The sequence below is a fragment of the Gadus morhua genome, chromosome 22, assembly GCF_902167405.1.
Source record: "Gadus morhua chromosome 22, gadMor3.0, whole genome shotgun sequence".
In the NCBI taxonomy this organism is placed as follows: Eukaryota; Metazoa; Chordata; class Actinopteri; order Gadiformes; family Gadidae; genus Gadus; species Gadus morhua.
Window position 1 is genome coordinate 20,476,339 of NC_044069.1, and position 15,903 is coordinate 20,492,241.

The 15,903-nt window shown below is 47.5% G+C and overlaps 1 protein-coding gene across 2 annotated transcripts in view; it reads left to right on the forward strand.

Moving 5' to 3' along the window:
* Positions 1-15,903, forward strand: part of cpsf1 (cleavage and polyadenylation specific factor 1) — a 19,873-nt gene continuing 3,970 nt past the window's right edge. Inside the window, exons 1-32 of one of the 2 annotated variants that reach the window (XM_030347646.1) lie at positions 1-124; positions 565-757; positions 863-890; positions 992-1,125; positions 1,341-1,421; positions 1,531-1,682; positions 1,803-1,949; positions 2,218-2,357; positions 2,799-2,909; positions 3,005-3,098; positions 3,625-3,712; positions 4,160-4,297; positions 5,457-5,508; positions 5,601-5,674; positions 5,770-5,844; positions 6,574-6,654; positions 7,539-7,634; positions 8,361-8,576; positions 8,665-8,806; positions 9,180-9,358; positions 9,644-9,786; positions 10,379-10,390; positions 11,213-11,393; positions 11,549-11,755; positions 12,910-12,996; positions 13,103-13,243; positions 13,566-13,718; positions 13,927-14,043; positions 14,582-14,672; positions 14,768-14,852; positions 15,245-15,386; positions 15,715-15,867. In XM_030347646.1, coding sequence (XP_030203506.1) covers positions 614-757; positions 863-890; positions 992-1,125; positions 1,341-1,421; positions 1,531-1,682; positions 1,803-1,949; positions 2,218-2,357; positions 2,799-2,909; positions 3,005-3,098; positions 3,625-3,712; positions 4,160-4,297; positions 5,457-5,508; positions 5,601-5,674; positions 5,770-5,844; positions 6,574-6,654; positions 7,539-7,634; positions 8,361-8,576; positions 8,665-8,806; positions 9,180-9,358; positions 9,644-9,786; positions 10,379-10,390; positions 11,213-11,393; positions 11,549-11,755; positions 12,910-12,996; positions 13,103-13,243; positions 13,566-13,718; positions 13,927-14,043; positions 14,582-14,672; positions 14,768-14,852; positions 15,245-15,386; positions 15,715-15,867 — 3,684 coding nt within the window. In that variant the 5' untranslated portion in view covers positions 1-124; positions 565-613. The remainder of the gene's footprint in view (positions 125-564; positions 758-862; positions 891-991; positions 1,126-1,340; positions 1,422-1,530; positions 1,683-1,802; positions 1,950-2,217; positions 2,358-2,798; positions 2,910-3,004; positions 3,099-3,624; positions 3,713-4,159; positions 4,298-5,456; positions 5,509-5,600; positions 5,675-5,769; positions 5,845-6,573; positions 6,655-7,538; positions 7,635-8,360; positions 8,577-8,664; positions 8,807-9,179; positions 9,359-9,643; positions 9,787-10,378; positions 10,391-11,212; positions 11,394-11,548; positions 11,756-12,909; positions 12,997-13,102; positions 13,244-13,565; positions 13,719-13,926; positions 14,044-14,581; positions 14,673-14,767; positions 14,853-15,244; positions 15,387-15,714; positions 15,868-15,903) is intronic. The other variant, XM_030347647.1, reaches the window with a different exon arrangement.

Below are 15,903 nucleotides of genomic sequence, written 5' to 3' on the forward strand. Positions count from 1 at the left end.
ACTTCAATACACAACACGCCTCTTTACAATGAAAACAGCTTTAACCTAGCCTGCGACTCATAGGAGATGTGCAGTCTTTAAAGGAAACCGTAGCCTGGAAAGTCAAATAAGGAATTTACCTTAGGTATGTTCAACGAAGCATTGTGTAGAAATAGCGTAAAGGTTCCTTAACCGTTTGGTGTGGTGCGCCCATACTTTAAAAGCTGGCTACATAAGCTAGCTTTATTAGCTAGGTTAGCAAGCCAAGCTACCGGTTCTTCACACACATGGGTTATTTACACTGTCACTATTAAATAATTGCTGCACACAAATATAATGTATATGTTATCGTTCAGGGCAAAGGCTATAAGAAAATATGTTTCCTTTTTGCAAGCACGCAGGTGTCGGTCACTTTTCTCAGCATTTGAGGATGAATGGGTTCGTGGTAGTATGAGAACATCGTTTGGTTGTTGCAATGGCGACCCATTAGCCGAATGCGATGTATATGTGACTACATTTATGTAAGATGACGTGAATACATGCATATAAAATATGTTTCACAGTTTTTGGTGTTCTCCATTGTAGCTCATAGTGAGGTGACTCGCCTGTCGGGTGTGGAGGTCCACTGTCCAGTATGTATGCTGTGTACAGGCAAGCACACACTCCCACTGCAGTGGAGTTCTCTGTCTACTGCAACTTCATCTCAAACAAGGAGAAGAACTTGGTTGTTGCGGGAACATCTCAGCTCTATGTCTACAGGATAATCCATGATGTGGAGGTGAAAAGGCCACTTATATTATAACTGCATTTACATTGAATTATATATATATATGTAAAAAAGTATTCCTTTTAAATCCTAATCAATTTGTATCATTGTTTTTAGACGACCTCAAAGGCTGAAAAGGCTCCGGGTACGTCCACATGTCTTCCTCTGACAAGTTTGTTATTGTCATATGTAAACGGCCATGATTTAGTCTACTTTTGGGCTGAGTTGATTCTTGTCTCATAACAGATGCCAAGACCCGGAAGGAGAAGCTGGAGCAGGTGGCATCCTTCTCTCTCTTTGGCAACATCATGTCCATGGCCAGTGTCCAGCTGTCGGGGGCCAACAGGGATGCACTGCTGCTCAGCTTCAAAGATGCTAAGGTACCAGCATCTGGGCAGTTGTACACTGAAGGGTTGGCTGTTATGTAATGTGCACTAATATACTTTCACAACATATTCATGTCATTTATTTAATGGTAATGCTATTTTGTCATTACAAGAGTGTCCAGATTGTCAAAAACAAGACAAAATATTGTCGCATACAATAAATGAAAATATATTTGTTAAATGTACCTACATCTTCTCATGTTTTATAGTTGTCAGTGGTGGAGTATGACCCAGGCACCCACGACCTGAAAACTCTTTCTCTTCATTTCTTTGAGGAGCCAGAGCTCAGGGTAAGTGGCGCTCTTGCTCTCGCTCCATTTCTCTCGCTCTGGCGCTCTTTGACCAGCTATGACCTGCTTGTGCTGCTACATTGCCCTGCTGTTGCCTTGTGTTCCTCAGGACGGATTTGTGCAAAACGTCCACACCCCCATGGTACGTGTTGACCCTGAGAACCGCTGCGCTGTGATGCTGGTTTACGGCACTAAACTGGTTGTGTTGCCGTTCAGAAAGGACACTCTGACGGATGAACAGGAGGGGGGCGTTGGCGAAGGGTACACACACACACACACACGCACACACGCACGTCTCAACTCCGAAGAGTGGATATGTTTTGTTGCATAGATGTTTCTGGTGGATTTCAAACTTATGTTCTCGCTCTCTTTCTTCTCCAGGCCCAAGTCCAGCTTCCTTCCCAGCTACCTCATTGATGTCCGCGAGCTGGATGAGAAATTGCTTAACATCATCGACATGAAGTTCCTCCATGGCTACTATGAGCCCACCCTGCTCATCCTCTTTGAGCCAAACCAAACGTGGCCTGGGTGAGTTCTGCAGTGCTTCCAGTCATTTTACGTTTACTTTTTCTTTTTATTCAGCGTCTCTTGTTGCTGATGTGTTACTGCGTGCAGTATTTATGACTATTTCATGAAAACAGAAAACTCTAACTTGAGTATATTAAATATGAAAACATGGTGTTTTTAAAATCGTCATATTCAACAACACTTTAATTTCAAGAAGAAGGAAAAAACTAACTAACACTGGGTTGTAATGAGTTCATGGTCAAACTGTGTGTGTTTGTGTGTCTGGCAGCCGCGTGGCTGTGCGCCAGGACACCTGCAGCATTGTGGCCATCTCCCTCAACATCATGCAGAAGGTGCACCCGGTCATCTGGTCACTCACTAACCTGCCCTTTGACTGTACCCAGGTCATGGCTGTTCCCAAGCCCATCGGTGAGTGAGCCCTGAGGCCTTTGGTTGGAGGGTAGGGAATAAGGAAAGGATCCAGAGATGAAACTTTAATAGCCCCTTAAACACAGTTACATCTAAGAGGCGCTTCACAGTATGTGACCAAAAACTATTTTGATCTTTGATCAGATTTAGCAAGGATTGGATTTTGCGAGAAACATTTTAAGAAACTATTGTAATTTATTTCACCAGCAAGACATAAATTCCTTAGAGATTGTGTTTCTTTATAAAGAACTGTATGCAAATCTAAAATAAACTACTCTCAAATGCTTTGAATAATTGAAACAAAGAGTTAAATGGCTGTTATTTTATGCAAAAGCAGTACAAGGTAGAATCTGTTACATTAATGTAACTCCAATGTTTTGGGTAAAGAAGTTGCCATGTTTATAATTCAACAGTGTCTTCATTATGATGCGTCCCATGCAGGTGGCGTGGTGGTGTTTGCTGTGAATTCATTGCTGTATCTCAACCAGAGCGTTCCACCATTCGGAGTTTCCCTAAATTCTCAAACGACCGGGACCACAGCCTTCCCACTGCGTGAGTGCTCTTGATCTACCATGGCTGTGTCTGTCCGTCTGCACGGGGTCAGAATACCCATCCATGAATACTGCGCCCATATTGTCATTGTCCAGGTGTGCAGGACGAGGTGAAGATCTCCCTGGACTGCTCACAGTCCTCCTTCATCGGCCACGACAAGATGGTGATCTCGCTGAAGGGAGGTGAAATGTGAGTTTGGTGCCAAAAGGGTTAATGCTGCAAGAAATCTTTTTCAGCCACAATGCTGTGGAAAAATATAGCTCTCTTAAAAGTCCTGCGGTGATGTTGGAGATTGCAACCACCATAAAGGAACGTCTCAATAAGATTGATGTCCCTTATCAATACCCCCCTTGTAATGTAGCGACAATAGTTTACACATGGATGAAAGTGAAACGTAATGTCCAAGAGAGGGTTAAGGAAGGCCTTAAGGGTCTTAAGGAAGGCCTGGAGGGAGGGGTGGGATTATTTTCTCTATGCTGTATGCTCCAATAAATAGCATTTGGTGCATCTACCTCTATGCATTTCATCTATATTAATAATTATAATGATTCATATTTTATGATGCACCTTTCTCACAGTCAAGGGTGCGTTTACCGAGACGAGTAAATAACAGACAAAAACACACGTACATACAAGCCCAATATATTCATCCAGGCATACCTACCTACATGCATAGCTACGCACTAGTATACATACTGACGTCCTCTTCCTCCAGCTACGTGCTGACCCTGATCACCGACGGCATGAGGAGCGTGAGGGCCTTCCACTTTGACAAGGCAGCCGCCAGCGTGCTGACCACCTGCGTGAGTGACTGACCACTGGTATCCCAGCGTCACTAGACTGCTGGGATACAAGTCTATCTTTCAAATTTTGTACTACGCACAAAATGGCATCATCACTAATAGTCCGCTTGAACTGTAAGGGGCGGTTTGGTTCTAGAACTGTCTTATAGCTATAAATGACCAAACATTGTAAGTAACTGGGATATTAATTGCAGTCTAGGTGACTGGGGTAAATGTGCACCCGTACTCATTGAATGAGAGGATTCAGAAAAAACGTTGAGACTCCGCTGGACTTAATTATGTGTACATCACATGCACAGTACATCACATGCACTGTACTGCACCTCTTAAGGCAAACAGTCCTTCGGCTCAAAGAGAATAATGAGTGCTGGTGCCCAGCCAGTGGTCAGGTCCACTAGCCGTATGAGAAGGACGTGGTTTGCAGCGTTGCGCTCTCCCCTCCACCAGATGATGACCATGGAGCCCGGCTACCTGTTCCTGGGGTCCCGCCTGGGCAACTCTCTGCTGCTGAAGTACACGGAGAAGCTGCAGGAGGCCCCCGCCGAGGAGGGCCAGCAGGAGAAGGAGAGGGACAAGGACAAGCCGGTAGGACGCCTCGCTTATGTGGGGTCCTTCTTTCGGAAAGCTCAAGTGGATCTCGGTTCCCATTCTGCTGATCTCAGTCCGGCCCCTCTAAATTCTCTCCTAGAAATTAGGAAATGATTGGACCAATCAGCACAAGGGGGCGGGGTTCAGCTTTATGTACTGGAACAGTGAGTTCTAGTTCAGGACAAACAAGGAGTGCCACAGGGAGGATTTCAAAACAACGGCCTGAGGGAAGTTTAGCGTTCATCGGAGCAATCAAATTTATTTGAGATGGAGTAGACAACGATGTTGAAAGATGAACAAAAATGAGTACAGAAGTCTATTCATTAGTTTGTTTGATTGCAAAAAAAACACTGTAAACAGATAATATAGTGTCTTGACGCCATTTAGCAAATAACCATTGTGTTTACAATCAATAATTAGGATCTAAGAGAGGGTTTCAGAGGAAATAGGTATAGCTATAAGAAAACACCTTCTTTGTTGCCATCTGGTGGCAGTATAGTGCAACTGTTATTGTTTGACTTTGCGTCATACATATATTTTCGCCTGGGCCTTTCAATAGAGGGATCAAAATTATACGATGGGTCCTCAAGACATCTACCGGTTTGTGTCTCAACAAGTTTACATTGTCAATTCTGCATTGGATTTATTGATTGATTTAGTGATTTCGCCTAAACCTCTCCTAATCTTTTAATTAACTCAATTGGAATCAAATATTGACCCAGGTACTCATCAGATGTTGTGCTATGGCGCTATTATACTTTTGTATTCTAAAGCTATTCTAGCTTTATTCACTCTAACCAAGTTGTATCAACATTGAATATTTCACTTGCAGAACAGGTGTTCTTCCTTTTACAAGATTACATGTGATAGCTTTTTGCATTCGTGTAGATATAGGCTAATCTATTTAATTTGGGTTGGATATTTTCAGAATAAAACACAGAAATAGGCCTTGTGATGACGAGGTTAACATCTTGAAGGGCTCACAAGGATTTCTGTTTGTGTTGACAATCTGTCAGAATAATCAAGGCGTGTATCTTACCTTTATTCGTATATTGTTTTTGTGCACCACTGAGCAGTACCAGACCTTTGAAAGGATTGCATGAAGCAGTGTTGGGTTTGATCATGTTGAATCTGTTGTGACTTTGCTTGTTGTCAGGAGGAGCCACCGAGCAAGAAGAAGAGGCTGGACACTTCGGCCAACTGGACTGGTATTTAGATGAGATCCTGTTATGTATTTGAACGATGCCTCTAGAATATAGAATTTATGAGTTTCCCGTCATTCACGTTTCACTCCTTTCAGATGAGGTGGATGAGATCGAAGTGTATGGCAGCGAGGCCCAGTCCGGCACTCAACTGGCCACCTACTCTTTTGAGGTAAAATAATTGGTTCACTTGGCTGTCATGCACCTAAATGCTCTGGATTATAGTCATAGCAATGGACCTAATTGTCCCCTTTCATTCGTCCACAGGTGTGTGACAGCATCCTCAACATTGGACCTTGTGCTAACGCCTCCATGGGCGAGCCGGCCTTCCTGTCTGAAGAGGTACAATTAACTCTAAGAATGGGTGTCTGTCCCAGCCTTCTGAGGCAGGGATTTAACCCTTTGACTGGAAATTAGTTCTTAAAAAGCGTTGTTGCACACTTTTTAATACATCTGTGTAATATAATCTGTGTAATTAATCAAAGTTATTATCGATAACACTGATTTGTATTGGAAAGTTCCATTAAAAAATAACCCAGTGACCCCCAGTGGGGGTCAGCTTAGCTCAGGAGGTAGAGCTGTTGTCTTGTAACCGAAAGGTTGCTAGTTCGATCCCCAGTTCCTTCTAGCTGAGTATTGATGTGTCCCTCCCTGAGCAAGACACTTAACCCTAACTGCTCCTGACGAGCTGGATGTCGCCTTGCATGGTTGACTCTGCCGTCGGTGTGTCAATGTGTGTATTAACCGATGTAAGTAAATGTAAATGATACGCTCATGTCTCAATGTGTTTAACTGACGAACGGATACTTTAGTACTGTGAGATGTTTATTAGCAATCAACTCTTTGATGTAAACATGTAAACAAAGTCAACTGAAACCATTTCAGCAGTCTTTCTCTGTACGGTTGATTAGTATTGCATTGACATGTTACTCAGTAGTAGTACTTGGGAGGGAGGGGGGGGTGTCACCACCTCATTATTTTCTTCTCGCTCCGCAGCAGTGCTGAGGTCATCTGCGTGGTTTTATTTCATTACTGTGCAAAGGAATTCACCGCGCCCCTATCTGTCCTCAGTTCCAGAGCAACCCCGAGCCTGACCTGGAAGTCGTGGTGTGCTCTGGTTTCGGCAAGAATGGTGCTCTGTCTGTGCTTCAGGTAAATATCGTACCGCACTGCAATATGCACCCGTCTGTGTGTGTGTGTGTGTGTGTATATAGACAGATGATGCCGCACTGTGGCTCCAACGTGCAGTGGCGAGGGCCGTCCGCTGCAGGTTGAGCCACGCTGGTGCTACACTAAGCTAAAGCCTGGGTTTACCAGGGCAGGCTCAGAGAACGACGGGCCTGCTTGTAACACCCCAGGGACAGCATCGGCAGGCTGCCACCAAACATGCTTTTTCAATGATGCAGTAGTGATGATTAACGCCCGTCATTTCAGTGTTGGAACGCTCATCGAGTGTCTTTGTAACACAAAGGAGGTTCACTGGACCAGGAGAGCAGGTTATGTCATTCTACTAATTAAGCCAATGTGTTCATTTGCGGCAAACTCTGAATAGATTTAAACTCGTTTGAGTGGGTGGTAGCTGCTCTTGGCTCGTGGGTGATTATTATCAAGCAACACAAAGTTATCAAGCAACACAATCTGTGTTATTTACATATTAACAAGTTAATAAGGTAATGGGGGGCAAGACAAATTGTAGGATTGTGTGTGATCTTGCGAGGAAAACAAAACCCACAAGGCAGCTTTGTATTGTTATGTGGTTCGTAGGCTTACAGGCTAGACAGAGTGAGCCTGCTTTATAGAGCGGTACTCAAAGATGCTTGCAAGAATGATGAAATTGGGATCCAATCCAAAAAGACAAACTTCAGCTGTTGAGAAGGTTACCTTGTTTCAATAAGGACGCAAATTAACTCTGTAAAATTGTATTCCTCTGGTGGTATTTGTACTTATGAGACCCCCCCCCCCCCCCCCCAAAACCTGTTTGCCTGCCTCTTGATGTTCCTCTCTCTCCTGCGGGGGGCATGTGGTGGTCTAACCAGAGGAGCATCAGACCTCAGGTGGTCACCACCTTCGAGCTGCCTGGCTGCCACGACATGTGGACGGTCATCTCCAACGAGGCCAAAGACGACAAAAAGGTAGACGGGTTTGGATCACTTCCTTCACACGATTTATTGAGGCCTCCTACCCCTCACACCCCTCCTACTTATTGTCTGTCGTACGTCCTGGCACTTACTGTACGCACATATTGTATGTCTTACTTGGTCATAGGACTTGGTCGTGCAGCATCTTATCCTAGCTATCTTTGTTGTGTAACCTAGCGATTGTTGGTGCTTTGCACTTGGCTCTAAGAACAGCCCTACTGTACCGACAGAGATGTATTGTTTCTCCTTCTTCTGACAAATGTACTTTTTGTAAGTCGCTTTGGATAAAAGCGTCGGCTAAATGTAAAAGTATAATGTAAATGCATTCGAAAGTTTACTTTTACAGTAGAGCTGGCGTATCGTTTATTGGGGGGGCTGTTAGTTTGAGGGTCGAAAAGGATCACAATATCTCTGATCTGCTATTATTGCATCAGGACAAATCAAGGTGTCACTCATAGCACAAATTATGGATCTGTTCCTTTTTATGTACTAAGGCACAAGTAGCAGACTAGTCTAGGCAAGTTGCTATGCCCTGATACATAATGGGACAGACCCATGATTAAGGAAAAGAGCAACAATGAATGGAAACTGGTTTTAGTCAAGCCTTTTAGTAAAGAAATACCATAATATCGGTATATTTACACGTATAATCAGACAACTTGATCAAGGACTCGTATTCATGTGTTCATGTATTTATGCATCGTGTATTAAACCCACCAGCCGGCGAAAAAGGAAGATTCAGGGGACAGAGGTGAGAAGGAGGTGTCGGAGCGCGGGGAGGGGGAGGATGAGGAGGAGGAGGAGGGCGAGGCCGGCGAGGAGAAGGAGCAGGCGGGGAAGGAGGAGCAGGGAGCCAAGGAGGAGGAGAAGCCCGCTGCGGAGGAGGACAAGAAGAAGCACGGCTTCCTCATCCTGAGCCGCGAGGACTCCACCATGGTACGCACGCGCACAATGGAGACGCATCCACCGCTTGGATTGGCCTCGCAACATGTCACTCCAACCGTGCGCACCCTCCCCCCTGCAGATCCTGCAGACGGGCCAGGAGATCATGGAGCTGGACACCAGCGGCTTCGCCACGCAGGGGCCCACCGTGTTTGCGGGCAACATCGGGGACAACAAGTACATCATCCAGGTGTCGCCCATGGGCATACGCCTGCTGGAAGGAGGCAAGTCCACACGTGGTTCTGATTGAACCTGGGAAAGTCATTTTAGTGCCATTTGTTAGAAATGCAATAGCCATCGATAAGCTTTACTCTGTGATATGCTCTGTGACAATACGAGTTTCTGTATGAGACGATGCAGAATTAAGATGGCTCCCGACCATTTCCGACCAATAAGGGCATTCCCCCCCCTGATTGGTCCGGGAAGCCATCTGGCCTGTCAATCACAGGTGTGAAATGCAAACGAAACATAACGAGGGATGCGATCCAGTTTAGTTTAGTCTCAAAGATCTCTACCCCTTCTGCTCTCTCTCTACAACTCAAACCTCACCCGCAGCAGCTTTGACTGTTGTAATCAATCTCTTCCGTTTGCCACCAGTGACCCAGCTGCACTTCATCCCCGTGGACCTGGGGTCCCCCATCGTGCACTGCTCCGTGGCCGACCCCCACGTCGTCATCATGACGGCGGACGGCGCGGTCACCATGTTCGTGCTGAAGAGCGACTCGTACCTGGGCAAGACACACAGGCTGGCCCTGCAGAAGCCCCACATCTCCACCGTGAGTCCCCGGGTGTCTCCTCTCGTCGGCCCCCACCTCCATATCATCTCGTGATATTATGAATTCAGTAGAGTTCCACTCCAACTCTCCTTTTTACATGAGTTGTTATTCTCTTATGATTATTCCGACATTTCTCTCTCTGTGCATCTTTCTCTCTCTTGCCCTCTCTCTCTTGCCCTCTCTCGCCCTCTCTCTCTTGCCCTCTCTCGCCCTCTCTCACTCTCTCGCACTCTCTCTCGCTCGCTCGCTCGCACCCTCTCTCTCTCTTGCCCTCCTCCTCTGCAGCAATCTCGCGTGATCTCGCTGTGTGCGTACCGCGACGTGAGCGGGATGTTCACCACGGAGAACAAGATGGTGAGCTGCCCGGTCCGGGACGACACGGTGTGCCGCAGCCTGTCCGAGTCCGAGACCGTCTTCCAGGAGCTGAGGTGAGTCCAGGCCTTGAGTCAGCCTGCGCCTTAAAGTGGAGGACCCACAATCACCTGTTTTCTTTTTGAGCGTCGTAATAAGTCTTATATGATCTTCAACATAGCGCCATTTTATCGCCGTGACTAAAATAAGACATTTGGAGAAAGCGGGTGTAAAAATCCTATGTTTTGCTCTGCAACCAATTTATGAACTCTTTACTCTTCGGCAAACTCAAGTGGCGTTCTTAGCCAGATGTCGAAGTGCCTCTGAATAGGCACTTCAACATCACACCTCGTTGTCTGTGTAGCGGTCTGTCTGAGGTGGTTGATGTTGATGGTGCATCCGAAAGAGAGAGTTAAAGAGCACCTATTATGCTTTTCAACTTTTATGACCTATAAACGTTATGATAATGATTTATGGTCATGTTTAACCATACTAAAGTGTCAAATAATGACGTACATGCATTTAGACGTGTTCCCTGCTGACCGTCTGGGGTGGCTGTGCAGAGCGCTAAACACTAGGGACGCCGGTCGCCATTCACTTGTTCAAATTTCCGGGATTTATCTATGTACAACAATCCGGATTTTCCATTCATGGTAATGCCCTTCGCAGGTCTTCCGGAAGGTAACCAAACACAACGGATTGGGGTTGGCAGGAGGGGGGCGAGGGGGCGGAGAAGGACGAAGCCGAGTCTTGACAGAGAATGCTGAAAGCGCCCAGATGAGAGGAAGAATTTCCTGAAAATCAACATAGTTTTTTGGCTGTGATTCGTGTCAGGTTTCTCTATCGGATTCATAAATAAGAAATGAAGACCAGAAAAGTATAATAGATCTTTAAGCTTCTCGGACACTCATTGGTTAATGCCACGGTGGTGTTGGTGGTGCCAGAGTTTCCTCGGACACGACTAGGGTACTGAAGCAACCCTATTTAGTATTATTTACAACATGCCTTGATAAATGCTTCGATTTTGGATTTTAATTGTATATCCTATTCAAAATCCTTGGCCAAAATTCATATCAACACATTAAAAAGCACAAAACAAACTTGAAAACCAGTCGTTTATGGTTTGCTTGATGAGTCCTATAAATGCAGAGAAGGACTTTTGTGCTTTGTGTTGATGACAATATTTGGGGTCTGATTAAGTATAGAACATATGGGGTTGGATTTGTCTCAGCAGAATAAGATCTGTGTGTACATTTGAAATCCCTGTTCACATGTGTAATCAGTTTGATAATATATTGCCGTGTGACCAGACTATCCCTTCATACATTTGTAATCTTTCCGTACAACGACACTCCGTGTGTAGTACAGAGTGTACGTGTTTATCTGTCAATTCAAAACCATCTCACACAAGAAAGAATTGTCTCCCATTAGAAAAGCTCAACGGGGGGACCAAAACAGTACACAACATTCACTCAGAGTGTGTGTGTTTGTGTGCGTTCCTAGCCACTCGCTGGATGACGAGGAAGAGATGCTGTACGGAGACTGCAACGCGGAGATGGCGGCGAACCGGGACGACCCCAACCGCGGCTCCTCCGCCTCGGCGCCGCCCGGGGGCGAGGGGGGCGGGGACAAAGCCGAGCCCACCCACTGGTGCATGATAGTCCGCGAGAACGGCGTGATGGAGGTACCGCCCACTCGCACACACTCGCACGCCTTGAACCATCGCTATGGGTGCACGATACTGCTCACTACCGATCATGGAAAGCCATGTGTCATTGATCGTACAAGCTAAAGAGAATCCTGGATCTAAATGCCTTGTAACCTCTCCTTGTTCTCCAGATCTACCAGCTCCCCGACTGGCGGCTGGTGTTCCTGGTGAAGAACTTCCCTGTCGGCCAGAGGGTGTTGGTGGACAGCTCCTCGGGCCAGTCGGCCACGCAGGGGGAGGGTAAAAAGGAGGAGGTGACGCGGCAGGGGGAGATCCCTCTGGTCAGGGAGGTGACCCTGGTGTCGCTCGGCAACAACCACACCAGGCCCTACCTCCTGGTAAGTCCAGATGAAGGGAAACAGGGAAACACTCTTCCTACTGTGCTACTCAATCGAATAATTGTACATTCTATATATTAGAATATATATTTATAGATGGCAGAGATGTGGACTCGAGTCACATGACTTGGACTCGAGTCATGATTTTGATGACTTCAGAATCGACTTGACAAAATTACGCATGACTCGCGACTCGACTTAGACTTGACTGCTATTGACTTGAGACTTGACTCTGACTTTGCCCCTTTGACTTGTAATGACTCGATACGTCAAAAACATTTATTTTTTTATATAGCTAACAAATTTCCTGCCTGGAGGGCTAGACACCAAAGACGCATTCACTTCCGTGAAAAAAAAACAGCGAGCGAAGACAAATCTACACTTGTATCTTCAATAATATCAAAACGAAATTTCGATATAATTTATACTTTAACCCTAACCCTACTACTACTACAATTCAAACCCACCGTCCACTCTCACATCTCCTCTGAGACAACATAAGATTTCCGCACATGCACATATAACAGATTTGAAGACAGAAACAATGAACATATTATAACTGTATTGATAAGAAATGACACTGTACATTAGAGTGATATGCTGAAATTATGCTCAATAGCCTAATAATGACATTACGGTAAGTAAAAATACATGGTGACTTGTTCAGGACTTAAAAAAGTTTGGGACTTGGACTCGACTTGGCTCTGGTGTGACTTTGACTTGGACTCGACTAGGCTCTGGTGTGACTTTGACTTGGACTCGACTTGGCTCTGGTGTGACTTTGACTTGTTCTCGACTTGCCTTTCCCTGTCTTGACTTGGGACTCTACTTGGACTTGACAGCAGACAGTTGGGACTTACTCGGGACTTGCCAAACGGCGACTTTGTACCATCTCTGATAGATATGTCGATCTATATTACATGCTATATAATGAGCAGAAAATACAGGAGGATTGACCTTTGGATCACTTGGGACTTGATGGTATAAGGCTAGAGAGACAAATCACACTATCCAGCTGGGTGCAGATGTGCAGGCGCAGAACGAGGGGGAACCCAAGAGAGTGCTGATTCAGACCAGTGACCATCACCCCAGCAGTGCAGCGTTGGAAGGCCCCTGATGCTTCTCACTGTGAAGCATTCCCCTTTGTGCCGCAGGTGCACGTCGACCAGGAGCTGCTCATCTACGAGGCCTTCCCTTACGACCAGCAGCAAGCCCAGAACCTCAAAGTGCGCTTCAAGAAGGTAAGGGCCCCCCAGTCCGTGGCCGTCTCGGATCACAGCCGCCGCTGGAGACCGAATGGTTAATCTCCCCCCGTTTTGATTAAAACATCCCCACCGTTCTGCCTAGATGCCCCACAACATCAACTTCCGGGAGAAAAGGTCAAAGGTCAGGAAGGAACGGCGGGCAGACGGCGGGGAGGACGGCGTGGTCGTCAAGAGCCGAGTGGCCCGGTTCCGCTACTTTGAGGACATCTCGGGGTACTCTGGGGTAAGGCCTGGGTTCCTGCCTCGCCGTTTCACCACGTGTATTAACAGTGGGAAAGTATTTGTACCGGCGTATCTGATGTTGATGTTCATTATGCCGAGGCGTGAGGTGATGTGAGCTATATCAGCCACAAACAGGTTTCAATCCCAATCAACTACCCAACAGTGGACAGCATGACCACATAGTCATCATCACTGCACTGCAATCAACTTTTGGAATGCTCATTCAAGCAACGCAGATCGGCACAGTCCCTTCGTCTTTAAGCGACGAGGTCTCGCTCGCTCGCGTGACAAGGGGACCTGCTCTCTCCTCCCCTGGGCTCCAGGTGTTCATCTGCGGGCCGTCCCCTCACTGGATGCTGGTGACGTCGCGCGGCGCCCTCCGCCTCCACCCCATGACCATCGACGGCTCCATCGAGTCCTTCTCCCCCTTCCACAACATCAACTGTCCCAAAGGCTTCCTGTACTTCAACAAGCAGGTGAGCACCCGCGCGCACGCACACACGGAGGTCCGCAGGCACCTGCCTCTTCACTGTACCAAGTAGGGATACTTTAGTTATGCATTTAACTATTATTATATATTTTTGTGCCAAACAATATACAGTTATCTCGACTCAGGAGGAAGTACTAGGTATGTCATTAGATCAAGTCCAATGTGTGTGTGTGGGTAATCCCCCCCGTCGATAGGGAGAGCTGCGGATCAGTGTGCTGCCCACCTACCTGTCCTACGACGCCCCGTGGCCCGTCCGCAAGATCCCCCTGAGGTGCACCGTGCACTACGTCTCCTACCACGTGGAGTCCAAGGCAAGACACGCATTCACTCATTCACTCTTTCACACATTCATTCATTTACACATTCACTCATTCATACATTCAAGCAAAACCCACGAGGGGCGCCCTGGTGGTTAACGGGGGAGAGAGCGTACCATCAAGGCCCCTGACCGCAGCGACCCGGGTTCAATTCCTGCACGTGGTCCTTTCCTGCATGTCCTCCCAAATCCTCCTGTCTTACTCACTCTACAATAAAAAGGAGAAAACCTTCAAAGATAAATCTTAAATTGTTCCTTTTTTTCTTTTCGTTTTTAAAGCATACTCACGCATCACTTGCAATTGCTGGATACAGTTAGTAACTCACCGACCCGCAAACTCACCAACCAACAGTGTGGAGACACTTAACGCACTTCTCATGACTCCACACTCCCCAGCTCACCCCTCTTCATAGTCTGACTCACTGTTCTACTGTTTGAGTGTGTTGGACAGGAAGATGAAGACACATGTATGGGAGCGGTTTCCAACGCAGCGTTGAGTTGACTGTCCTGCTTGTTGTGTGGATGCCCCCCAGGTGTACGCCATATGCACCAGCATCAAAGAGCCCACCACACGCATCCCCCGGATGACGGGGGAGGAGAAGGAGTTTGAAACCATAGACAGAGGTAAGACCGCGGCACTCGTCACCCTTGTCCCAGCGTAGTCTGTGGCGGCCGGAGTCTTTGGTTTGAACCTGTCGCCTGTGTCTGCCCGCCTGTAGACGACCGCTACATCAACCCGCAGCAGGAGAAGTTCTCCATCCAGCTCATCTCCCCGGTCAGCTGGGAGACCATCCCCAACACGCGGTAAGAGAGGGCCCAGCTGGCGGTCCAGCACAGCCCCACCTCCCCCGTCAGGCCAGGGGATTCACTGTTCTCTACCAGTGAACGATGATGATAATAATAATACGCAATTAGTCCTCTTACGGAAAAAAACTATGATAACCAATATTTTGAACTTCCAAACACAAGAAGACGACCCAGGCCATTAATGACAACATACGGTAGAGCCTGTCTCAGAAGTGTTGTTTTAAAGAGTGGCATCCCAACTCATCCACTGCTTACAGAATATGTGCCCAGGACCATTAGCTTCGGTGTACAAGTTCCCTTTGCAGTGGGTTGGCTGAGAGCGATGCCATTGGGCAGCCCAGCGTTTGTTCATAGAAGGTGTATGACCGAGGTGTTCTCTGTCCGGGCAGGATTGACCTGGAGGAGTGGGAGCACGTCACCTGCATGAAGACGGTGGCCCTGAAGAGCCAGGAGACGGTGTCGGGCCTGAAGGGCTACATCGCCGCCGGCACCTGCCTGATGCAGGGGGAGGAGGTCACCTGTCGGGGCAGGGTGAGTCCCTGCTGCTGCTGCTGCTGCTTTACCACCACAGCCCCTACCCCACCGCACTGCCCCACAGCCTACCTTAAAGCCTTCCCCACCGCACTGCCCCACAGCCTACCCTAAAGCCTTCCCCACCGCACTGCCCCACAGCCTACCTTAAAGCCTTCCCCACCGCACTGCCCCACAGCCTACCCTAAAGCCTTCCCCACCGCACTGCCCCACAGCCTACCCTAAAGCCTTCCCCACCGCACTGCCCCGCTGCAAGGTTTTAGCGGTAGGCCAAAATCCCCCAGATGTTACGATAAGTGTGTCACACTGTATCTCCGCCTCCTGGTAGATCCTGATCCTGGACATCATCGAGGTGGTGCCGGAGCCGGGCCAGCCCCTGACCAAGAACAAGTTCAAGACGCTGTACGAGAAGGAGCAGAAGGGCCCGGTCACAGCGCTGTGCCACTGCAGCGGCTTCCTGGTCTCCGCCATCGGCCAGAAGGTGCGGCCACCTCTTGTTTTCCTCCGAGTCCTGCAT